Source organism: Pavona decussata, unplaced genomic scaffold, assembly GCF_977016875.1.
Source record: "Pavona decussata unplaced genomic scaffold, jaPavDecu1.1 SCAFFOLD_336, whole genome shotgun sequence".
NCBI classification, from domain to species: Eukaryota; Metazoa; Cnidaria; class Anthozoa; order Scleractinia; family Agariciidae; genus Pavona; species Pavona decussata.
The window spans coordinates 775,935-802,473 of record NW_028145724.1 but is presented as its reverse complement, the minus strand read 5'-3'; the positions used below and the strand labels follow the sequence as shown (position 1 = coordinate 802,473).

The window sequence follows — 26,539 nt, the reverse complement described above, 5'->3', positions numbered from 1 at the left end:
CCAACGTGTCAACATCCGCAGAAATTTTCTCCTCAATCGATTTCCGAAATTCAGAGATGTGAAGGTTTAGAAGTAAACGCCTACCACAGAAATTTTGTTACGGGACATTTTTCAGTAAAAATAGATTTCACGCAGTGTAGGAAATATAGGAACCTCTGTAGCCGTCAAGTAAAACCCATAGGTGTTGAACACCTGCTGTTCTTTCGAATAAGAAATGAGCTTCAGTTTGTAAAGGCGCGAAAAGTAATTTCTTTAGAATTTCCTCCATTTGCTAAGCTTACGCAAGTGAAATTGAGTTGTCGAAATATTATTAGCCTCCCACGCAGGCGTTCTTAGGGGTTCGTCACGCGTTCCTGCCCGGGGCAGGAACGCGTGACGAACCCCTAAGAACGTCTGCGTGGGAGGCTAAAATACTATTGGTTACGGGTCTTATATGACAAATGTACTTCAGTAAAAGCTTTTGAGTTTTGCCTGTAAGAACATGAGTCAAGATCTACAATAAAGGCTGTATTCCTGTGAAGAAGATCTTGTCCACTTGATGCAAAAGATCCCGGTAGCCTGAGGTAGCAGGGCACCTCTCGCTTAGCCACTGAGCTGAAATGCCCCAAAAGCCCCTGTTACAATTTGGCTTATGAATTTATTCATAGGCAAGGGTCCTGCGTAGCCCCTTCCTGGCTTGCTGGTATGTCGGCTGATAATGTCCACAGCTGAGAGATTGTCCGAAAAATGAACATTTGGGCCGAGAAGCGAAGCTTCGAGAGCAAATGTGAAATTTTGAGGAACATCCATGAGAGATTGTCCGAAAAATGAACATTTGGGCCGAGAAGCGAAGCTTCGAGAGCAAATGTGAAATTTTGAGGAACATCCAAGACAAACCAAAACGACGACACCGTAAACAACCAGTCTGTATTCTTTCCCAACTTTTTATTTGCTATTAAAAGGTTTGCATAAGTATTACTGCGTTACTCTATGAATATAGATACATCTGAATTATTAAAAATCCGCATTTAACTGAGAATGTATTATGTATTTATTTTGTAATATAACTATTGTGTACTCTTCCTGAAAGATAGGTAACCATTGGAGAGTTGGCGTTACATAGCTAATACTTTTATACAGACTACTCCGGGGAGGAGGGGGGGTGGGGTAAATTTTTTTCAAAATCTTGTTACCATTTGGCAATGTAATTGTCCAAATTCATACGATTATTGGAGGGCCGGCATGAGGCCGAGCGTCAACCCTTCTGTTCTTGGTAGAGTGGCGTCATCAATGCGGCGATATGATAAATTGTTTTAAGGTTTGTATAAATGTCCCGTCTTCAGATTACAGCTGGGACCTTAATACTCTCGATGAACCTAAAGACACCCAATAAAAGATGTTCTTGTAAAAGGTAATCATTAACAAATATATTCTTATGCCTAGCCCGTGCCAAAATCCATTTGGTTAACAACATGCTGTTTGGTCTACATTGTAGGATGACAACAGCTAAATCTTTTGCTAGCTATCTTGCGTTTTCAATTTGGGAATTGAAATTAGCCTTTTCAAACTAAAAGTTTGCACGACATTGTTAATATTATTATGGACACTAATTGTTTATAACATTGTATCGTAAGCCTTAACAAGTTCTATCGCAGTTTGAAGGCACTGTTGTTGTGTTTCTTTCGTACCGACATTTGATGAAATTGATTAATTTTGGTAGTTATCACTATCACTGCTGTGAAACCACGCTGCATGCAGTTCCTTCTTAGATTAAAAGATTGATACACAGGATCTAGAGGAGCTCTATTTGATCGTACAAAAAAGTGTTCTCTTCGAAAGTCTTACCCTGTTAACCACGAAACCCTTTGAACGCCGCCTTCTTGGGCGTTTGGACGCAACGGATATTGCATCCGCGGTCAACGTTTGCTGATTCAATTTTAAACATGGGGAAACCCTGCCAGAAACTGATACCAAGATCGAAGGATATGGAAACGGGATACAGTTAGGGTTTAGAAGGAGCCATTACACAAAGCAGAAACGTTTTACAGTAACCAACGAGAGATACAAGCGAAGACAACAGTGTCAGTTGGAATAGAACTCCTCTGGACCCTGCCCTGTGATTGGTACTGACAAATTATTATTATTATTATTATTATTATTATTATTATTATTATTATTATTATTATTATTATTATTATTATTATTATTATTATTATTATTATTATTATTATTATTATTATTATTATTATTATTATTTAGCTTCTCATGGGTTTAATATCTTTGGTCGTGGCTGACATGAGGTATGAAATGGCTCTAACTTCTTGATGCTGGGTTCGAAAACTACTTAGTTTCACCGAGCTGGTCAAAGGTGGACTAAGACTTTTTAATTTTATTAGCCAGAGAGCGAAAATTTAATATTGATGGTTAGTGCCAGCCAAGGTATCAATTTGTTCTTTAAACAGTTGAAGTAGTGAATCGTAGTTGAAGGTATGTTTAGGTGTTTCTTGTTCCCAGTAACTGGTCCCTTGGCTTTCTGCCACTTGAAAGCAACTATTATATACAACATTTCAAACGTTTTACCGGGAGATGGCGTTACGTGACGCGATGAAGGAACTCAAAGTTCAACCTTCGTACTTTCCACGTGTTTAGAGCAGTGTTAACATCCAGCGACAGTTTGTCTTATCTTTCCCTCTAGTGAAACGACTTCTGACACCCATCAATCATTTGTATATGGCAAATGTGGCAAAGAGCAAATTCAGCGCCGCCTATCATGGCGTTATCTTCAGTTTATTCACTCAATGTCTGCTTTGAGAACTAGAGAAATACAGACGAAACTCAGCAGGCCTAGACACTGGGCTGCCACTAGCAGGAAGACTCGGTTATAGCGTCATTGTTCATGTCAGAATCATCGGTTACAGGCGTCTCCATTTGACGCGCTATGTCCTCGATGGATTGGGCCAAGATTTCTAAGTAATCCTGTTGCAATGTAGAAACAAAATTTGTAGACCAAATAAGTAAATTTCAACTTTGGTGAAAAAAGGTTTAATTTCCTTTGCCTCAGCCCAACTCTTTGCAAGACGAATCAAAACCTCTTTGTACACGAATCAAAACCTCTTTTATCCTTGTGCTTGCCTTTCTCAGTGTCTGTGTGAACTCTTGTTCTAGCGGCGTCGTCAGCGAAAAGGATAACGTGGGGTAATGAACATTACTAAGTCGTAGACCTGTAAAGATGCTAAACTTGGCTGGCTCTCTTGTTTGTAAACGTTAATGTACTAACTATAATATTGTCTGTTTTCAGGGAAGGGCCTAGTGAGCTATACTGTCGAGCTGAATGTCTATGAAGCAGCTCGTCCGGCGATAGGTGTATAAGTAACATTAAATCGAAGACGAAAGACACTTACCTTACTGGTCATGGATGACAACATGGCATCAAATTGTTTCCTTAGATCTGTAAAAGAAGCTCTGTTGCTGGGGTTTTCACCCCAACAGTTCAACATTATATCGTATCTGATTTTAGGGAAAAAACAACAAACCAAATCAGTTTAAAGTAATAGTAATCATCAGCCTTGTTACTATTTTTGTGAGTGAAAGACTGACTGTTACACTACTGTCGCCACTGCACTCGTTGCCTACGTTACTGTTTGGCTGCCTAACCGTACGTTGCAAGGTGTGAGGCGATGTGCGTTTAGTGAAAAATGATAAAATTGTTTGAGCTATTGAAACTAGCAAATCATATCTGAACTTACATATCACTAGGGCAATTTTGAGGTTTCTGCATTCTGTATCCAGACTTCAACAGGTCAAACAGCTTTTCTACAGGTATTCCAGGGTACGGTGAGCCACCTAAACCAATCAAATGTACATGGTGGGTTTTACTACAAACATCTATATTCAGTGACTGACAAAGCAAACTAGGAGCAGTCCCTTACTTAGGGATAGTAAAGCGGGGTGAACCACGTGAGCACAGGGGACTGAGCGATTGAGGCACTTTTCCCTGGGAAAAATAAGGAACTGCTCGCTGTTTAAGACCTATTAACAAGGGCACAACCTTACCAAGAGTGAAAATCTCCCACAGTAGTATACCGAACGCCCATACGTCACTTTGCGTGGTGTAAACTCGATCGAACAATGCCTCAATAGCCAGCCATTTAATTGGAAGTCGACCCTGAAAATAAAAAGTTTAACAAGATAATAAAGTTAATCGCAAACCTCCCTGACACCTATTTGCATGCAATATGGCTGATAAGGTTCTTTTTAAAATGGAACTATTTTACACGGTGCAAACTAAGAGAAATGCTAAAGTAACCACTATGAATCCGGTCTAAGAACCGATCTAAGAACTGATTTAGCATTCCTTAAGCAAATTAAAATACTGATTTTTGATCTACCGCATACTTCTAAGAGAAATGTTGCCTGCAGGTTTGCAGATAAATGCGTGCCATTTCCTGATCCACCCCCAGGTGTAGCTGAAAATTGAACAACCCACCACTTACCAAGGGCTCAAAAGCTACTACGACCCACCCCTTTCTGCTCTGGCTCACCCCATCCTATATTTTTTGCCAGTCCCCTACCGTTTTGCAGTATGAGGGAAAAAATTGAGATAGCCGGTGCGAAATGCCACATCATTTTCCAAAAACGAATTCTCGTCCATCATATCGCAGATGAGTGATTTATAACAGATTAGTCTTAAACAGCGGTGGTCTGACCTCTGGTAAGTGACCACCTCCCGTAAGCGACCACATATCCTTGACATTATCGGTGGTCGCTTACGGGAAATTCGACTGTAGTTGGATCACACTGCAGTCTACGTTTTGGGAATATGGACGAAATTTCTAGGGCATGTTTATTCGTAAGCTCACTCTACGGTGTTGCGCCAAAACTGGCGAGACTCGGAGAGTGTGCAAAAAGCTAAAGTAGATTTTGTCTAAAGGTTATACAAATAGCTGGGTACTTAAAGCTTATTTTAATCAAGCGATATTATTGAAAAATCGCATTAGATTTTTCCAAAGTACGTCCCTGAACAAGGCAAAATCATAAAACATGCTGCTACGAACGTGAAACTTGGCGTCCCTATCATGTGATGATCATATGATCGTGTCTATCAGAGATCAAAATCGCTGAAAGAAAAACACTCTCCATGCAAATATAGCGGAAAACAAGTGCGCGATTGGTTTTTGTTTCTAATATGTTCGGGAAAGTGGCGGAAGTTTTTTAGTCAGTACAGTCACCGTGTGTGGTACAAGAAGAGCAAAGAAAACGCGAAATTACTCAACACTTAATTGAAAGTTGCTCTGAGCTGTAATTATACTTGCTTACATCTGTTGTCTTTCTGTAGTACTCCAGGTCTCTGACATTCCGTGCCAAGCCAAAGTCGGCGATTTTCATGACATAATCTTCGCCAACAAGAACATTTCTGGCTGCAAGGTCACGATGAACGCACTGCATTTAAAAATAAAACAACTCAGGTGACCATGGTTGAGCATAAAAAATAATTTAAAGTAACCGTCTGTTTGGGTTGCCAGCGACCTGAGATCCCTCGTTTTTTGAATTGCTTATTTCCTTAACGATACACAGTGCTACAGCGTTCAACATCTGTTGATATGTAGACTTGTTGAAACCAGGATAAATTGATGCTTTCTTTTGGCGTTCAACATGTTGCATGTTAATAAACGGAATGGGGCGAAGTTCTATTCCGTTCAACGAAAGTCTGCAAAACGTTCAATATGTTAAATGGGCTCCGCCTATTTTCAACACTCAACATGACATCACGATGACACATTTTTCAACAAGTGTTGCACCGTGTATCCAAATGATGCGAGATCATATACTGTATCTGGTAAACTAACGAAACAAGGTTTGCTAAACTAGTGTCTCCTTTGCTGAACTATGATTTTAGACCTCCTTTTCGTTGAATATTTCCGACGTAGAAGCCCTGTTGAAAAAAGTGCGCCATCCGCCAGTATTTTATTTTGGTTACTCAAACTGACACAACATTTTGGGCAACAACAAACAACATGCGTCCGTTAGACCGGGAATCGACCTTCTCTAGTTTTGCTGTTTGGTTCTCGTGACTACAATCTGTAAAGGTACCTTTCGTGTTCCCAGATATTCCATTCCTCTTGCTATTTGAAACGCAAAAGACACAAAGTCCCTAATGATGAGTGAAGGGCCGCAGGAACTAGGTCTGCTCTGCTGGTACTCTGAAGGTCTTCTGTCTCTCAAAAACTGCCTAAGATTGCCATAGGGTGCGAACTCAACAACGACAAACAAAGGACCTAAATTGCAAATGTTTGAAATTTTGTTGAGAAGCAAAATTGCATTAGTATTGACTTACTATACCATGGATCCTTTACATTGAAAAGTATCAAGGACACAGAAATATTCTGCGATTTCACTATAACTATCCACCCTAAGGTACTTCTTCATAGCTTTTAAGTAAATGGGGAAACTGCAACTGCATTGCAGTAACCGGCAAGGGGAAGTCTAGCGTGAAGAAGGAAATCGCATTTGAACTACGGAAGTCTAGCTCAAGAGGGGAGTGCTTAGGGAATAGGCCTCCAAAGGTTATACAGTAGCAGCTATTAACAGAGTCCTCAAGTAATCTTCAGCAGTTGTTCAGGAACGTCCATTTCAAAATTTGACTGCTACGTTTAATAAGTATATTTAGCTCACCATTTTGTGTGCATGCGCCAATCAAGTTGATGATGTTCTTGTGCTTTCCAATCTCCTTCATCGTGTCCATTTCAGACAGAAGGTCTGCCAACTCATTTTCGGTTGCATCAGCTGGAAACGATAGCAATTTCCTGACATTTAGTACAGCACACTCTTCTAAGAGCTTTCTCTTTACTTTTAAGGTACATGGAAATACCACATTTCAAGTAAACCTTTCTAGATTATTTACCGTTAATACACGTACTGTAAATTTCGTAACTGTATGTTAATACATAGAAACAACCATGTTTGAAGCGAAGATTGCATCCGTAAAATAAGTAAGTTAGGCCTCTTAATAAAGGCAAGGATGGCACCAGTACATTTTCTTGTAGTGTAATGGAAGGAACATCTGTAGTTCTAACACACGAACACATCAGAAGGTATGTTGTTAAACCCCTACACCCTTAAAAACTGCTTACCGATCACTCCTACAAGGGACGTTTTATGTGAATGGTCTTATCCACAGACAGATGTTAGGATCACATTTCTTGATGCCAAATTTCCTTTGAATCTAGAAAGAAAGAATACTCTTACCTTTAAGCATTTTTACAGCCACTGAACATGTCCCAAGCTTCTCAGGCAACCCTACAGCATCACCTCGCATGACCAAACCAAATGCACCTTCACCGAGTTGCTCTCTTATCGTTAACTGAGATCTGTCAATTTCCCATTCCTCATCACAAGGCAGTTCATAAAGCTCTGCGTTGGACAGAAATCAAGGTTAACTTTAACATCTTGGAGGGGTGCGGGCAATAATGAAATAAGTTTTACCTTTTCATTGGGATTTCAACTTTGAAAATATGTTTTTTTTTTATTTTTTTTCTTTTAAACAAAATTACGCTTGAAAGTAGTCTCTTTTTTAATCGAAATGAATTGTAAATAGGTTTAAAAAGTTCTTTTTTCTACTTTTTTTTTGAGTGGTCGTGGTTTTTAAAAGAACAGCTTGTATTTATGGCATAGGGACAATAAGTGATAGTTCTGTACCTTCAGCGATATTTGAGTCTATTCTCGACGAAACCCCTGAGGAAAAGCGTGACCTATAGCTTCCATTTCTGTACTTTAATAATGGTGTGGTAGAATTTATAGATCCTGAAGAACTTAGCCTTCTTCTTGGAACAGGATAAGTGAACGTCCTTAGAGTTCCATCAATTTGACTCGGAGTGGTAGGTTCCGATGGTATAAGAGTTGACGATGCTGCAATGATATCATCCATTTCTTGCAGTCTCACAATTTCTTTTTGAACCTTTGAATCGTCAGGAAATTTCTCCTTTAGTCTCTTTCGATAACAGAAAACAAACACCATAACCACAATAACTACAGTAAAAAGAACTGCTGCCAGTAGTATCATGATAACAGCAACTAAGCCAACTTGGGTTGTCTTTTCATTATTTACAAGTGGTTGTTTGCTGACAGGTATTGAAGTTCCATTTTGCAAGCTGGGAGGACCCCTCGCTGTATGATTTTTTCCATCACCTAGGGAAAGAGCAATGTGATAATAAACACTCGCAATTTCTGTAGGTCTTAATGGGGCCTAGAAAGTAAAAGCTTTTGTCCATGCATACAAATCAAGATGGCGGCTATGTTTGTTTACGTAGGCAAAACGCTTTGGGGCGAGTCGACTTTTAGGCGAAACCGCAGTTCTATAGACACGACAGCGACAAACAAACTGCCACTAACTGCCAGTTATAGGCCCATCTACCTGTAAACCAGTATAAGCTGACCCCTGTAGCTTTCCTTGTTTTGAGTGATATTAAGTACTTTCACAGAACTCTGTACTACTTCAAACAGAAAAGAAGATGAAGACGATGATGAGTTTGAAGCAGGCAGCCAGACCACCCAGTAAACTATACATTAGCATAACAAAGCAGAAAGCCTCACTGCTGCGAATTTTACATTAAAATTGCATAGCAAAGATGAACTTCAAGGGAAAAATCTGAGCTTCCGTTTTGTTACGTTCCAGTTTCGTTCGTGTTGTTAGTTTTAATTTTGTTCCAAATATTGAAATTAATTCGATTTATTATGACGTATTAAAACTTAATTAAAAACCAGTAAATGGAAAATGTATTTCGATTAACACTGCTATAGCTTGTTTCGAAATGGTTTTAAATTCCGGTTATAAGCCCCCTCGGATACAAGCCCCTCAGTTTATGAGCCCATCTAAAACCTCTTACGAAGTTGTATAAGCCCAGGGCTTATAAGCGGCAGTTAACAGTATACAAAGGGGCCTGCTGGCGGCCATAAGTCGAGTGGGTATAAAGAACGGTGGTAGTCATTTTGTGTCACCTTGATGCAACAGTGAGAAGTGTTACTCTTTCTTCCAACCCCATTCTGTTATCATTTTTGGAGAAAGTACAAGTAACACCGTTTGTAATATTGAACTAAGTGTTTACATTTTCATTTTTATTTAATTGTACGTTTGAACAGACTGCAAGTGTGGGTAGCCATTCAAATTAATAAAGCTAATGCTTACACCGACCAAGTACTAAAAAATCCCGCGAGAACACCTCCAGTCGTCTTGTTACATTTAAATTTAAGTATGAAGAAAACGGTAATCATTTTGCAATTGACTGAAAGTGGATCTTTTAAGCATAGGACAAGAGGCCTCCTTTCTAGGCCCCACTAAGACCTATTTATGTATGAGTCAATAATGGATTCGTATTGGGCTACATTTGCTGAGGACAACAAGAATGATAGAGGACAAAAATATCCCTTCTAGGGGTGAAGAGGGTTTAATCCAGGTTTAATGAATAAATTAATTAAATTGATTTTCATTCAAGCGGTCTGAATCCTGAGTTGAAGGTAGCCCGCTTACATCACTGGTGTCACTATCTATTTTTGGACTTCTAACTATGCCAAATCAGCCCTGCTGGGAGCACCTTGTTGCTTATTTACAGTGTAAGTATTGATTTATCCCTTTGCATTCCCCCTGAGGTTTTTCATCCCACTATTACAGATGCAAATAGCATCAACAGGATTGAAACATGATGCAGTAATGGCGAGCTAAAACATTTGGCTCCACTTAGGAAGAGGTGTGGAAAACAACTGTGGGGCCAAGGTCACCAATAAGATGAAGACAAACAACATGGTCCATATCACACAAAGTTGTGTAAAAAACCTGGTATCAACTACATCTGACCAAGTGGATTGTAGAAACAAGCAATGGAGGTTTCAATAAATTCCATAACAGTCTGCACTTTTGCATGGGGAACACTATGTACGTACCTTCTTTTGAAGGGTGTGTGGGTTTCACATATCTACTAAGGAATGCACTGTTGTAATCCTTGCCAATATGGTTACTAACAAAGCAGGTATAAAGTCCAAAATCATCCTCTGTCACATTATTAATTCTCAACTCAACACCATAATTCTCGCCAACTTGAATAGTTGCATGATAGTGTGGATCAATAAGCTTGTATGAACCATTTTCCAAATTGTCTTTAAGTTTTGGCAGAGATTTGACAGATTTGTCCCATTTCAACCATCTGAAATCTGGCAGTGTTCCACTAACTAAGACAATACACTTCATTGTTGCATTCTCCCCAATCTCCACAGTTGTGTTCTTTGGAAGGTCCGTTTGTAAGATGGGCCGGGATCGTGGTTTAGCTGTTAAAAAGACAACAGAAGTTAGCAAAATAAACAATGCACACAAAAATTGATAGTAGTAACTAACTGGGTGAATAATAATTTCCTTTGCACAGTAAGTGATCGTTAAGAACATTTAATACCAGTGGGGAAGAACGTTCAGCAAGGTAAACCAGGTTTGCTACAAGTATATCACATTGTGGAAAAGGTGTTGAACTCAGGTCGAAGTGGAACAACTCAGCTAGTGGCAGTGGTGGTTGGACATGGTCCGAAGAGCATCATGGTAGCAGTAATTGGCCAATCGCATAACTGTATTCTTCCACAAGTGGAGGATCTTCACATAAATAATTGCTGCATTTTATTTACTTTTACTCACAGCTCCTTAGAAGAACAAATATATACTTATGGGGCCTTTTGTTCACCTTGCTTGTAAAATGCAAAGCATCGTGGTTGCAGTAAGATCAAAAGAGCAAGGCATTGTAGTTGGTTTTGTAGACATCACAATGGAATGCCCTGCTATGCTCTGTTTGCTCCTGGTAAACTGAGTTTGGATAGAGCTTGAAAGATCGAGGTAAATATTTCTTGACTTTTAATTACCCTAATTTTGCATATTTTAATTAGTTTTAATTATATTTTCTTAACTGCATGGCTGTTCATTTCAGAATGCAATACATTAGCATTTAAGCTTAAATTGCCTATGAAGTAAAAAATTTCTTGTTCTAATATGATAGTTTTTTATTTTCTGATTCTAAATATGTAGGTTTTAGGCAGTTTAATATTCACAATGCAAAATAAATCAAAATGAAAGTCTTAAATTTGACGCCTAAAAGTGTCTCCATCTTGCGCCCGGCCAAAACAATGTATAACAAAGCTGTGATGTAGGAAATACTTCAGAAGTGAGAAGTCAACAACTTCTTGAGGCATTTGCTATGTCATCAGCATTGTCCTGAGCAAAGACTCATTCCCAGTCCACGAGACACGATTTGGTGAATTTTGAGGTTCTTTGGAGGGCGAAAAATGTCAGTTGTGTTGTTGATTACCCACGCAAGTTGATTATTCCAAATTGTCTGATCATTTTTGAGTACAAAATATAGGCACTTGAGCACACTATCTGTCTATATATCTGGACACTATATTATCCAATCGGGAATAGCAAGGAATGAATGCAAGGCCTGTGTTTGTAGGAGAATGCTGCGACAGCAATCTCCGCAAATCATCTCTGATTTGTTATTTGCTTTTACTGTGTTTTCTTGTTTCACATAGGCACAATATTATGGGCCACTTTCAACTCTTTCAACCTTCCCTTCCTATTCTCAACAGAAAAGCTCTTAACTCACTTCCCTCCCCATTACTGCCATACCGATACATTAGTTCTTTGAACAGTGTGACGTCATGCTAGTCACATGACCTCTTTGCCATGTGCTTACTTTGATGAATAAAGCATGGAGTTGTCGTTTTCATTATGACTGTTGGTCGTTTATTGCTAACCTCGTTTGTGCTCCTAGAATAGCGTAACGTTACACGGTGTCAGACATGGTAGTTGTCGTGTTGTAGAAAGTCGCTGTAGAGTGAATTCAAGCTTTCAAAGTCTCAATTGAATGAAGATTGTGCTTCAACACGTCGCCACTTTGAATCCACGGATATGTCGGACGAAGCAGAGGCTCATCCCGTTATTAGCCCGCCGCAATCAAGGTTTATTGCCAATGTATCACTTCCCCAGAAATTCGACACTTAAGGAAACCTGGCTGCCAATTGGAAAAAGTGGGTACAGATTTGGAAAGCGAATGAAATTGTCACTGGCTTGGACAAACAACCTTCAACGCTTCGTGTCGCCACGTTTATCACGTGTATCGGTCCAGATGCACTGGAAATACACACTGGTTTGCCGTTCTCATTGGAGGCTGAGAGGGAAAACATGGATAAAGTCCTCAAGTTGTGGCAGAATCACTGCATTGGAAGAACGAATGTGATTTATGAAAGATACAAGTTCAATAATCGTTCACAACAAGCAGATGACTCGATTGATGCATACACAACAGCGCTTCGCACGCTTGTCGAAACCTGCGAATTTGGTTTGTTAAAACTTAAGATGATTTAATCTGAGACAGTTTAGTCTGTCAGGCCCATAGCAAGGCTAAAACAACTGAGGGGGGTTAGCAAAATGGTGAAACAAAACTACCCCCCCCCCCCTTGTCAATCAAAAACAGACTGATTTGGGAGTTTAAGATGCAACGAGAACATCAAAAAACCCGGTAGATTTAGTAAGTAATAAAAACAATAACTTTGCACCTAGATCACACTCTTAGGTACCATCTTTTTGCCTTTTCTTTAACGTGGACTGATAGGTGAAGTTTCCTAATTTCACGTTTGAAGGAGGACGTCAACAAAGGACAATTTTTCTTTCTCTTTATAAATTTGGAATTGGGCAGTAAGAATCCGACTGTAGGAGAATTTTTTTTCCTCTGGTCTTGAGGACATATTTGAGTGGCTTTTTTGTGTGACAATGCGGGAACACTAAATTGTTATAAACTAAGGACATTTGTATTGCTTAAAATGAGCGGATGTCTAAGAAAACAAGTAGTTTATTTCGACAGCTTTCACAGCTTCAGATTGGTTGCCCCTCCCCCCGCTACAGGCCTGTCTGTGGTATCAGGGGCAATGGTCAGAGGAAAAAGCTTCTCCAGGAACCGAAATTAACTCTGAAAACATGTCTTAATAGCTGTCGAGCAGCTGAAGCGACTAAATTGCAAGTCCAGGATAAGTCAAGTCAAGGCAAGGTATCAAGTGAAGTCAACGCGCTCAAATCATCTCGTCCAAAGTCAAACTTCAGTATGGTCCACGGCTGTAAATTTTGAGGCAAGTCTCACAAAAGAAATAGAGAAAAGTGTCCTGCTTTTGGTCAAATCTGCAAGAAGTGCAAGAAAGAGAATCACGTAGTGAGCAAGCTAAGTGTCATCTTCATGGAAAGAAGAATATCTCTGAGGAAAAGAAGCCAAAGGCTACAAAACCCAGCTCCAAGAAAAGCAATTGGAAGAAAGTGAATGCTCTTGAAGCCGTCACTTCCTCAGAGGAAGAATGTTTGGCTGTAGACCTCTCCACAGAAGATGATAATGTGAGTACAGCTGAAGTGGTTGATGTCAGTGATTTCCCAAGTAAGATTTATGCAGCTATGGAAATACAAGGAAAGACTGTAAAAATGCAGATTGACTCTGGTGCATCATGCAATGTACTCCCAAAGGAATACCTTCCAGAAGGAGCAGACGTTCAGAAGACAAACAAGTTGTTGACAGCCTACAACAAGGAACGAATCCCAGCACTTGGAACAACAAGAATCAGCATGTGCAATCCTAAGACTAGAAAGAAATACAACGCTGAGTTTGTCGTAGTGGATGGCAGTTATACACCATTACTAGGAGCTCGTGCTGCACAGCAGATGGGTTTCATTGTAGTCCAACATCACAATATCCAACTCATGAGCAACAATGAAGTCTTCACTGCCTCACCAATTAGTTCTCTTACTAAGGAGCAAGTGTTAACCAACTTTGGAGACATCTTCAAGGGACTTGGAAAAATGGACGGAAAGTTACACTTAGAAGTAAATGAATCTGTCCCACCAGTTATAATGCCTCCCAGCTGCAGAGTACCCGTGGCGCTGAAAGGAAAGTTCAAAGAAGAAATTGACCGTCTTGTCAGTGTTGGTGTCTTAGAGAAAGTAGAAGAGCCTACTAAGTGGGTGTCCAGTGCAGTGGTCACGGCAAAAGCGAATGGGAAAGTCAGACCCTTGAATGAGGTACTCAGTCGAAGCCACTATCCTTTGCCTGTCATTGATGACATTCTTCCTGAACTTGGGAAAGCTCGAGTCTTTTCCAAAGCAGATCTGAAAGATGGCTTTCTCCAGATTGAATTAGATGATGAGTCAATCGCCTAACTACGTTTCAGACACCATGGGGCAGACACCGGTGGTTAAGGAGGCCGTATGGAATTAGCCCAGCACCTGAATACTTTCAGCAAAAGCTAGATCAAAACCTGCAAGGATTACCTGGAGTCTACAGAATAGCGGATGATTTGCTGATTACAGGTCAAGGTGATACCAAGGAAGAAGCAGACAAGGATCATGATACAAACCTTGTATACCTACTATAAAGATGCAGAGACAGGAATATCAAATTAAACAAAGCCAAGTTCGACTTCAAATGCAGCCAAGTACCATACATTGGACATCTGTTAAGCAATGAAGGAGTCCAACCCGACCCCAAGAAGATTGAGGCCATTGTGAAAATGGAAACACCCACTGATGTCCAGGGTGTACAGCGTCTCATTGGCATGGTTAAGTACCTTTCGAAGTTTCTCAGTAACCTGTCAGCCTTATGTGAGCCTCTCCTCAAACTAACACACAAGGACGTTGAGTGGCAGTGGACCCAGAAACAAGAGGATGCCTTCCAGTCTCTAAAAACTGCTGTTACATAAGCCCCAGTCCTTAAGTACTTCAGTCCACAAGCTCAAACTGAAGGACAAGGTGATGCATCTCAAAATGGCCTTGGATTTGCTCTAATGCAAGAGGGTCAGCCGGTTACATATGTAAGTCGTGCACTCACACCAGCGGAGCAGAGATATTCTCAGATCGAGAAAGAGCTTCTGGCTCAAGTATTCGGGCTAGAACACAATCATCATTACACGTTTGGAAGACGAGTGATTTTGTGGATCTACCACAAAGTCCACAAACCTCTGGTATAAATTTACAAGAAGCCCCTTGTTTCAGCACCAAAACATCTACAGCGACTACTGCTTCCACTCCAGCAGTATGATGTTGACTTGAAGTACAAACCTGGTTCTGAGCTGTACTTGGCTGATACCTTATCAAGAGCTTCTTTAAAGAACATCACTCAATCAAAAGCAGAGGAGGAAACTGAGTCCATTCATGCAGCTGATTTTCTCTCTATCTCAGAGCCTCAGCTAAAAGAAATTCAAGCAGAAACAGCTCAAGATGACACTCTCCAACAGTTGAAGAAGACCATCATCAGTGGATGGCCAGAAACGAAGAAGGAAGTCCCTGCATCTCTCCACCCGTACTTCCTAGTTAGAGATGAGTTATCAGCACAAGATGGCCTAATCTTCAAAGGACAGCGTTACAGACAGTAAGTAAAGTGTTTGGAATTTCTGAGGAAACTGACGCCATTTTCATGATCGTCAGCAAAACCTAGTCCCCAGGCTTCTCACTGAAAGACAGGACTGGAATCAGGAAATTGGAAGTTCATTACAGAGTAAAAGGAGTGGCTTTTTTCTTCCGGTTAACAGTTAAATATTTTTTTCTACCAAGACACATCACAACATAATTTGTGGTAATTTAATGGGGCAACTTGATTGCTAGATGAGCCTTAGCATTTTAAGTCTGGCACTCTAATTAGGTTCCATTTGGTCACCCTGTCTCCAGTTTTTAGTCTTCCCTTCTGATTGAATATTGATTTCCCATTCAACATAATGAATCTGACTAGAGAGTAAACCTGTTCCTCTTTGTGTGCTAATTAAACATCCAACAATGACCGTCCAATGGGTATAGTTGATATAATTAGTAATTAAAGTTATAAAGACAAAATTATAATCTATTGAGTACACTTACCAACAACCTTGAGTGTGTAAGTATGATTTATACTGCCATATGGATTGGACACTATACAAGTGTACTTCCCAGAATCTTCAGGCACTAACTCTTTCAGTTTGAGGTACCAAATTGAGCTGTTAAGGTATGGATCCATTCGTCTTGTTGGCATTCTGTGTCCATCTTTCAGCCAGGTGTATTTCAGAGGTGGTGCTCCATTTGCTTCACACTTTAACCTGATGCTATGTGATGCTGGCCATGCTCTAAACGCTCTTTTTAATGTATTTGGATCTGAGAATGTTGGTGGTGAATCTAAAATGGAAGGAACATCATGGTAAAAATGAATACAAGTTTATAAAGATTATACAGATCTTTTGTACTGATGCTTACTTGATCTCGTAATCCTAAAAAAACAATGGTCTAGCTTTTGAAAAACAAATATGAAGAATAAAGAACAATCAATATCTGATTACATCCCATTCCTAGAACAAATTACTGCTGAAATATTTTGATCTGAACTAAATACAGTGGCAGATCCACACCTTCAGGTACATGGGAGACCCGCTGTCCAACGCTTAACTTGCCTCTCTCTGTGAAATCAAATATCTTGGTGTCACAGCCCTGTAGGCCTCCGTTTTGGTCTAAAAAAATAAGGGGGGCCTGGCTCCTCCCCTAAATCCACCACTGAATTAGTAACAGCAATAATCATGTGCACACCAGTAAGGAAAATTGGCCAATAGTGAGAATTTTGTGGACTAATTTCTGAAGGATGGATCAGGTATTACTTGAATGCCAGTCTACACACCTTTTCCTTGCGCCTGAGTGCTTGGTACTTGAGTGGTTGGGAGATTATGTACATTCCCTATTAGCCAAGATTATGCAATGTAAGTAAGGTTCCTCACATTATCCTGATGAGGTAGCTAGCACATTCTTTGCTCAAATTTCCTGCTGCTTAAGTGTCACCTAAAATCATTTCATCCACAGGTAATTTCATGGCTTCTTCGGCTTCAGCTTCATCAACTGAGCAGTTTGGATGCAACTTTGACTTATTTTTGATAATTAATAGATACTGAGAAATTACTGAAATGTGATCAGTCAAGAATAGGGCTATTTTCTAGTAATTGTTCTAAGACAGAACACAGCAATGAGCAGTGTTACAGTACAGTTGTATTTTGTTCACTGGTGATATTACAGACTACATTGGCAACTTTCCATATTTGGTAGCTGTTTGTGAAGTAAGTCACGGGCTCTTTTCTAACTTAAATACGAACAAAGTATCGCAAGATATCCGAAATAAACTTATTAAAATTGCTGCAGAGCATTTATCCAATCTCCTAGCTAGCTTGCACAATTATGTCTACAACCCACCAATAGCAACTGGTATACTGCCTGATGCAGGGCTGTCAACTCTCCCGGATAATCCAGGAGACTCCAGATTTTGAACCGTATCTCCGGGTGTCCAGATTTATGTCTGTAATCTGCCGGATAATTGCCGAAGTTAGATATTTGTCATAGACTCTACTTTCCGACAATAAAATCTCCAATGTTGAGCGTTATTTGAGCTACTGTTTCATAGATTCAAAAGAGTGCTGTTCCCCCCCTCCACTGAAGCCATTAATTTAGCCTTGATGGTAAGCACCTGTTAGGCGCTTTGTTGTTGCCGGCTGGCAAGTCATATTCTCAATATTTGAAGACATGGGAGGTTGACAGCCCTGTGATGCTTACAACATATGACAAGTCACTCCATTCTATAAAAGTGGTGATGTTACATGTACTTACACAGGAAACTATATAGACCTAGCTATTGCAACAATTTCACTGTTTACAAAAGTCTAATCTATGAACAACTTGATGTATTCCAAGGCAATACCCTCTACAAATATCAATTTGGCTTATAGGAAAGGTTTCTCTACTGAACAAACTATTTTGGAAATCACTGACTTATCTGAACACTGGCCATTGATAGCAAATTACATGTGGAATCTTCCTTGACCTCTCTCTAAGGCATCTGATATTGCTAACAATAAAATCCTGTTGTCTAAGCTCTTTACCTACATGGAGTCCATGGAATCCCATATCAATGGTTTGAAAATTATGTACACCATCACACACACAATATGTAAAGATTGATGATGTCAGAATCAGCACTAGGACCCCTGCTATTTCTGTTGTATACATGTATTAATGACCTCCAGAATTCTTTCACCAAGCTCTCTTTTAGGATCTTTGTCAATGATACTAACATGTTCTTTGTTAGTGGAACTTGAATCTGTTATCAATTAATAATGAAATTTAACTAGTAGGATTGCTTCTACGTTGTAACATCTGTTAACTGCGTTCAACATAGAAAGAATGAACTCCCACTACAAGTTGGAGTTGAGATTACATGGGACAACCAACTTTGATTGCCGTGAACGAATGATTCTTTGGACGCGTATCTGGTATCACCCGCAGATTTTGCAGGGGTGGATGACATCATCACAAAACTTGGCAAAGGAGAGAGAGCCTGAAATCAAGATCACTGAATGCACTCCCTAATCTTTAATTATTACTAGTTTTAAGAAAACAAACTATGTGCAGATTTCATCATCAAGGAAGAATGTCCATATGTAGTAGACATTCCAATCCAAGCAGTATGCAGGGTGTTTGTCCCATGAACCTAGTTTAATGGCCTTATTTCCCACGAGTCTCCTGTAGCTCAGTGGTAGAGCATCCTGCAGTACTTGGAAGGTCTTAAGTTCAACTCCTGATAGGAGCATTCAGAACATGTGCATGTCATTCACTGAATAATATGCTATACTCTCATTTATTCACCAGGATTAAAATATTCCATCACATTTATTTCATTGCACATATGCCACGTCACATTGACATTCCAATTCTAGCAGTATGCAGGAGGTTTGTCCCATGAACCTAGTTTAAGGCGGGGGTTCACCTGAAAGCCGTTTTCACGCCGCTTAAAATCCGTCAAATGGAAATATCTTGTTCGCATTTCAAGCTATACAAAAACCCTCCATTCATTACACAAATCAATGTTTTGGGGTGTTTTATGAATTTTTGGGTGATTTTTAGGTATATTTGGAAGGAAATAATTTTTCTTGAAAGATTGGTAAAATTAAAAGAAATAAGAAATGTTGAAGATTTAGGGATGTTTTAAAATTAGAATTTGTAGTTAATAATTAATAGACCGACACCAAGTTAGTCCACTAGAAACCTGGGGTGCACTTGCATGGGTATCAACTGTCTGTTAGTGTTCCAAAAATCATTTTCTTTTCTCTATCCATTCTTAAAACCTCTTCAAATCTCACTCAAATTCAGGTAGAGCCCCGCCTTAATGGACTCAGCTACCATGAGTCTCCTGTAGCTCAGTGGTAGAGTGTACGAACTAGGAATCGGGTCTTAGGTTCGATTCCTGATAGAAGCACTTGGATTTCCTTTTTTTGAGCATGCCTGTGTCATTCACTGAATAATACAACATTCTCATAAACAATATTGAACACAAAACCTATGTCAAATATTTGTCTAAGTGTTTTTATGGATGAAACCTTATAAACTGGTAACCTCAGATCCAATATCTGAATATCAAAATTGGTCATAACAGTGTTTAACAGTGTATTATCGAACAGTATTGAAAGGTGCAATTGTAGAATGTACCAGAGGTACTTCCCCTATCTCAAAACAATAATAATAATACATCAATTGCAAGGCTTGCCTAAACATGTGACGTAGATTATGTAGACCTTTCACTGCAACTATTTTAAGGTGCACTTTCGCCGGGAGCTGCTCAAAAAGAGTTCAATCATAACACAAGTCGTGGGTTCAATTCCTGCTGGCTGGGGGCACAGAATTTTTTTTTTTGCAAATTTCATTGTGTACATATCATCCTTTTCACAGGATTGGGTGGTTGGCAGGTTCACTTTTTTTTCTTCTTTTTGTTATGTCTTCTGGTTGTTATTCTCGTTTACATATTAATGATTTTTCTTTTCTTTCTTTCTTTTTTGTGGTATTAAAGAAAATAGGAGGTCAATGGGACGGGTCCATATAAGTGGTCCACTGATCCAGTCGAAAGGGGGCTCCATGGACCCTGGGTCCATGTTTTGCCCTTGCCCGTTTTACATGTACCAATGCCTTTTGTGTGATAATAATTATTGGAAATGTTTTTGAATGCAAACCAAAGAAAGCTCCAATACAAATTACGACAAACAAAGATACCAGAAATAAGAAATGGGAATCCACAATTGACCTTGCTCCCAATGTGTGGTTTCATAGCTCAGTAGAGCATCGCACCGGTAACGCGGAGGTCACGGGTTCGAATCCTGTTGAAGCCTGAATTTTTTTCAGGCTTCTAATTTCCAATTGCATTAATTGGAAAATTCACTGCGATGATCACTTCTCACTTTCATCTACATCCGCAGTTCATAAATGAATCATTTCATATACTTTACATCAAAGATACCAGAATAAATCATGTAATTTGCTGGCCAACACAAAGCTATACAATATGAGAACAGGGATTGGTTAAAGCCAATCTATCAAGGGTATAATTTTACATAAAAGTTCTCTGATATAAAAGATTGAGTTTCCTATAGGTTCTCAGCCATCTAAAGTGTCTTTTGAGTAGCTTCCTTTGTTTGGTGTTTTCAAGCCTACCTTGATGAATATGAAGTTCCATAGATGCATTTATTTTGCCGAGAGTGTTTGCTGCAATGCAGGTGTAATTTCCCTGGTCATCCAGTCTGGCTTCCTTGATCTTTATGGTGCAGTTGCTATTCAAATTCCTCACTCTGGTTGACAGCTCTACAGGCTTGTCATCTTTGATCCATGTTACGATTGGAGGTGGATTTCCTTTCACTTTACATTTCAAGCGAATGACTTTTCCTATCTCAGCATTATACTCATGTTTAGGAGTTACTTCAAACCGAGGTGGATATGATTCTGCAAAGCAACATACTGTCTTTTGACTTCTGTATCATTTGAGCTGAAATCTTAAGCCTGCTTTAATAAATGTGGGTTCTACTTTACACTATTCAGGCCCCCCCAAAAAAAAACACCAAACACTCAGTTTGCTCTTGGAAAATGTATGTGTCAGTACATTATCACAGCACAACAGAAATCATAGAAACCATTCACACAAGGATTATCCTGTCATCTGTGTTTTTCGTCCCAACTGTTATTTATAAGTCAGTCTAAACTACTATTTCAGGATATTTGAACGCAATATCCTCTGACACAAGGTGCCTTCTCTTTTTAATCCATCACATATCCGCAACGTGAAGAGACCTAAATTGCAAAACAAAACGTTTATAATCAGCCTACAGTTGTCATAGGGAAATAATTCCTAAATATGCTCCACAGCTACACTAACTTGTTGATTGCGCCGGAAATTCTCATCATTTACTCGCACTACCCAAATAAGTATCTCCATTGCCTATGATTCGCTTTATTTTTCTCCTTGAATTTCACAAAACCCAATTCCTTGAGCACTTGACTAAGTACACTAGCTGGATTTCAAGCCGACAAAAATTCAAGATGAAAGATTTATCGCCCAAAACAGTGGTCATACGATACGTAACCCTCTCGTGACACCCAGGTTAAGACATCAACAGAAACTGTCTTGCATTGCCCACATATTTAATTGGTGAAGCCGAGTTAAAAGCTCGCAATAAATGTTTTTCACAACATGGTGTTGCTTACGATCTCTAACACTGGTGTGTACCTGCGACGAGGCACAAATTACTTGGCCTTTCTTGGCAACCTAAATATTGTATTCCGTTGTGAATGTTTAGCGTTTCGTTTTCGCTCACCTTGTCCAGTGCGAGTGAACAAATATCTGGTACGGCAGGGTCATCATTTTCGCATATTTACACTGCTCTTTAACATAATTGTATTTCTTGCTATTAAAATGAAGAATGTAAACAGCAACAACAAATATTTCGATCCTGTGTTAGTTTTTCAAGCAAGCGATTCAACGACTATTTCCACTCTGTAATCAGCAACTTGTCCGCTTAAAATTATATAAGCTTATCACAAACAAATGTTTTTAGTCGAAAATAAAAAAAAAATCGGGAAAGAAATGACACAAGGAGGTCCAAGAAGGTTCTGATTACTCCTTTGCTAGCCACTCAGTTTCCATTTTATGCAACATTTTGGATACTGCATGTAGAAAATGGTCACAACATTAAGCTTAACTAAAGAGCGACTTGATCGATAGTTTTGGCGCGTTAAAAAACTTAGATCACACGAAAATTGAAGACTTTTTAAAACCTGCTAGATGTGAAACTTGTCAAAAGTCCAAATTCTTTACTTTATCCAGTAAGTTCATAGACAAAATGACAAAAGCTTGCACCCGATGTAAGAGTAGAAAGATAAACAGTGCACAGTGAGTTTTGGATTCACAGCAATAAAACAACTTAGCGGCAGTTAGCGCCGGATGCGCACGATCCATTAAAACAGTCGCCGCTTCTATTTGGATCATGAAAAGACAGCTAAAGGCTTCAACATGTGGGTCAAAGGTAGCATTTGTTGAATATTTGTTTTAAAATATGATTACAGTATGTTCGATATCAGTTCATGATTTAGGATATTGGCACCTTCTCAGCAATGAAAACAAGGTGACATGACGGATCACGAACACGAAATGATCGACTCGGGACAATTTGTTGCTCCTTGATTTCTTCTACCCTTCGGTCTTATTAATGAATAAAACGTTTGCCTAGCTGATGTATGCAACAAAAGTGTGCGCTGCTTTATGAATGAGTGATAAACGGGAGCCTTGTATTAACAGCTGGATAGAACAGGAATATCACAAGGCACAATGGCGAGCACACAAAGGAAATGATACACAGCAACTTAAAGTGACTCCAGCTTCTTATTTACTTTCAACTTCGACAATGCTAAGAGCTGAACAAACATTTGAAGCTGTGGGTCAAGCTAACTGGTGAGATTCCTTTTATCTCTTCGCCAGTAAAAAGTTTTACCTGAATGCTTCAAATGAATAGAGCCATTGATCTAAATTGATTTTCGAAGCGTGACGAGATGTCGTACACGACTATGCAGTCCTCACAGAACGAGCGGAAACCACTTTCGTTCTGTGGTAATTTAGACAAAGGTCAATCTTTGCTAAACAGTTTAGAAATTCAAACAAGGAGTAGAGAGGTTAGGAACGCGTAGTCTCTGTTCTCTACAATTTGATAGTTGCAAAACAACAAGAATTAAGATATCCACTTACCGGGTTGAACAGTCAGCGTATTGAGGACAAGGTTAGCCAGCAATATCCACCAACACTGTTTTGCCTGCATGCTCACATCTACCAAGGCCTTACTTTGCGTAGTAACATTCTGAAATCCGGCGGTCGATCGAGAGATATCTAGGAAAGAAGTGATTTTGTTGTGGTCACACGCTCGTCTCAAGTTGCCTGGTTTGTTTCAGTGTTGCGCAGACAATCCATTTGCTTGTTGTCAATCTGATGGCACAATACTGACGTCGTGCCAAATAGTAAAATACTTCAATTGATTATCAAAGTGTCGGCTTCCAGGATTTTAGACTGATAGCTGAAAAAATCCTGTCCGAAAAGTTCCGATAGTACACCTTCGAGTAATACGGAGTAAGTGCTGTCAAACAACGATACGAATTCGTCTGTAAGAGAATTTTAATTGGTTTACTCGGTATGTTGGCTTTGGTTGAATTCTGTGTGAAATTTCAATGGTTTCAAGTGACAATTGGCCACGCCTCTATCAATCACGTCAAAAATACAAAGATGTCAAGTACACACACGTATCCGGTTGAAATTGGGTTGTTGTACCCTTGGGGTAAATTGATTATTCAAGTGATAATTTGGTCATCTTTTACAGAGGCACATCAGCAATGTCCTTAGTACAAATTCACTTGGAAGTGTGCAGGCAGCCTTGACTAGATTCTAAGAAACGTTACACATAACACATGCTGTAAACTATGCCAATAGCAATACAATGCATTTTGCCCTGTTGACACGTTTGTTTTATTCGATAAAAACAAAATTTTCACGGCTATCCACGGCATTTCATCAACATTCCACCATCCTCTTGGGGTTTCTCTCTCAATAGTCAATACGTGTGATAACAAACTGTTTACTTGAAGTAAACAACCATGCCTCTATTTACATGAGTAGAGCCACTTGAACACAAAGACAAACGCGCTGCGAACCATTTCAGCTTAAAAAAAGTAGTGGGACTTGTCAAAAGTTTTTTTTCATCGGCTGTATGCACAAAACAAATCAGCTTACCTGACAACTTGAGCTGCTTTTCTGCTGTCTGTGCGTTACGACTGGCTCGTTTCAAAGTACTGTTGAATGAGAGGTCAGTCACTGAGTACTACTTCATTTAAATACGAACACTTTTTTTGCTCAATCTGCCGTCTTCTTTTTGCTGCTGGCAGCTGTATTACTGAAATAGTATCAAATTAAGTGCCGCGTACGGAATGCTTATCTTTTCTCATACTCCTGATACTCGTCCAAAATCGTCCGAACATCTATTTCATTGGCATTGTTTACCTCGTGTAACTTTCAAAATTTCATTTCTTTGGTTTTCGCTCGTCAAATTTGATACGAAGCTCTTTAAGCGTGCGAAGATTGGCCCTGCTCGTTTAGTGTGTTTAACTTTGCGGGCAGGAGGGCCGCAAGAAAAGTTGAACTCTTTCTCTGTTCAGACAAAAATAGCTGTATAAATTGAATTCCTCCAAGAAACACGAGATGCAACACCCCTTTTTATGTCGATTTTTCGGGTGCTTTGCGCTCTCATCTTTCAGCAATCTAGCTTTCCATTGTCGTTTGTCATTGCGCTACCATGTTTTGCAATTAACTGATATTTAAAATTTTGGCTCAATCGGTCACGAAATCACAGCAATTGCTCTCTTTGTCAGAATTGATTGCCTGCCCCTGTGTCCAGAAGTCTTATCATGCTGTGAGATATTCACCTAACCGGGTTTCCACTGTGCGCAGCTGCTACTTGTGCTATAAATACATTGTAAATCGTTACTCCATCTTGGATGTAACCCGTTTTCTAAACATATGAATGGAATTCCCATCTTGAGAAAATTGAAAACTGAAGGGTCGCGTAAATCGACACATGAAGACAACAGACATGTGCCGTGGAGGAGGCCATATTGACATATTCGTATTCGGGCAGAGTTACAATGTTTATATTTTTCTTCCACAATATTAAAACTACAGGAAAATTTCCTTTAGCGAGAGAATATCTTTTCGAAATTTGCATTAAAAAACTGAACAAGGTATGGAGTTGTTAAAAACAATAACAACCTGGAAAAGGGTTTGTTTACTTTTTTCCTCAAATGCTTTTTTTCTTCGTACGTTGGTTCGATTCGTTCCGAAAAATTCTCGTTTCTTATTACAAAAACCACCTGTCTCACCTCAAACACAACATGTGAAAAAAGGCTAAATATTGCGTGTTGTGTATTGCAGGGTGAGTTTTGAGCCCGGGGGGAGGGTGAGTCCTATATATGGGCAAGATAGGTATGTGCCGCCAGATAGGGTATGGTCTTTGAGGGTCTCGATCCTTAAATAGGGTATCATTTTGCAGGTGTTTAAATTGTGTTCCGGTGTGATCCTTAGATAGGGTGCCTTAGTAGTATCAGTTAAAATTCAAGTGCGTCGAGTGGAGGATAGAGAGGAGACGCTGAATTTTCTTGCACCTGCGGTGCTCGCTTTTCGCGTTAAAGCCGCGAGAATAGCGATTTCTCCGCCAAAACTCTTACGCGCGCAGAAGCAATTCCGCCAGCCCGCTAGCATAGCACTGTCACAGTAGTGAAAAAACTTTTCTGAAAGATGTTCCATGGTTAACCGTTATTATGGCATATTAATAAACTAGGCTTGATGCTTAACTTCCGATGTTCAGGAACGAAATAAAGCCGTTCACGACATTAAATTATTAGTTTTGTTTTTCCCCTGAATATAGAGGGTGTCATTTTTCGGGATTGGATCTTAAACAGAGTATCAATTTTCGTTTGTCTTATCCGTAAATTTAATAGGGTCAGGGTTAAGAACCTGGGCGCACACACCTATCCGAAATTTATGGGAGAACCCCCCCCCCCCCCCTCCCTCACACACACACACACACACACGCACACACCCGAGTTTAGAGAAAGCTTAGAGAGCTAGAATTTTAACACGTCGTTTCAGCAACTGATATTACGAAGGAATGAAATTAAGTGTCATTCCACCCTCAAAATGTATAAGACAGTTTCAAACGGGTATTAATAAAGTGTTATAGAAAGGCGCAGGCAGGTTTGGAATGCGTTTAAAAACCCAGCGTTGATGGATGGCCTTTGAGAATTGATAGCTGGTAGTATTCACCTGGCTGGCGCCAGAGGGAAATGAGACAGTCTCATGGAGATATGATTGACTCAAGTAAAGAATAAGAGCAGAATGCGTAAAGGTACAGACCAAGCGTAGAGGAGGCTTTCACGTTCTTTTAGCTGGTGAACCGCATCGAGCGTGATATCACTTGTCACGATCAAATGTCTCTTACTGTTTATCGGTCTTTATAGTGTATTCTCCAGGCATTTTGTTATAATTACTTTCGAGGTACGAGAACGCAACCCCTAACTTGTGTTGGGTGTTCTGTGCATTATTTAGAAGCGAGGTTTTTTTTAGATTGCCTTTGTGTCGACACACCGCAT

At 39.7% G+C, this 26,539-nt stretch overlaps 1 protein-coding gene across 3 annotated transcripts; it reads right to left on the bottom strand.

Annotated features, from left to right (window-relative positions):
* Positions 1 to 909: 909 nt before the first annotated feature.
* LOC146453362 (fibroblast growth factor receptor 2-like) lies at positions 910 to 24,546 on the bottom strand. 3 transcript variants are annotated; one of them, XM_085096736.1, is made up of 16 exons: positions 24,396 to 24,546; positions 24,129 to 24,187; positions 23,097 to 23,234; positions 20,519 to 20,803; positions 16,674 to 16,730; positions 15,890 to 16,180; positions 9,913 to 10,293; positions 7,675 to 8,163; positions 7,225 to 7,389; positions 6,652 to 6,762; positions 6,070 to 6,254; positions 5,296 to 5,418; positions 4,033 to 4,144; positions 3,726 to 3,822; positions 3,381 to 3,486; positions 910 to 2,955 (listed from the first exon to the last, which is right to left on the bottom strand). In XM_085096736.1, the coding sequence occupies exons 3-16, from the start codon at positions 23,164 to 23,166 to the stop codon at positions 2,842 to 2,844; spliced, it is 2,586 nt and encodes an 861-aa protein (XP_084952862.1). In that variant the 5' UTR covers positions 23,167 to 23,234; positions 24,129 to 24,187; positions 24,396 to 24,546; the 3' UTR covers positions 910 to 2,841. The 3 variants fall into 3 exon arrangements, with proteins under 3 accessions (XP_084952862.1, XP_084952861.1, XP_084952860.1); XM_085096735.1 differs by having other exon boundaries at positions 24,129 to 24,545; XM_085096734.1 differs by lacking the exons at positions 24,129 to 24,187; positions 24,396 to 24,546 and having other exon boundaries at positions 23,097 to 23,563.
* Positions 24,547 to 26,539: the final 1,993 nt, after the last annotated feature.

What these genes read in the sequence shown, in the direction of transcription:
- LOC146453362 (XM_085096736.1), bottom strand. Translation starts at nt 23,166, where the DNA reads ATGCAGGCAAAACAGTGTTGGTGGATATTGCTGGCTAACCTTGTCCTC. An exon ending in TTACACACTCAAGGTTGTTG is followed by an intron (nt 10,294 to 15,889) that starts GTAAGTGTACTC and finishes TCTTTTTAACAG; the next exon opens with CTAAACCACGATCCCGGCCC. An exon ending in CACACACCCTTCAAAAGAAG is followed by an intron (nt 8,164 to 9,912) that starts GTACGTACATAG and finishes CTCTTTCCCTAG; the next exon opens with GTGATGGAAAAAATCATACA.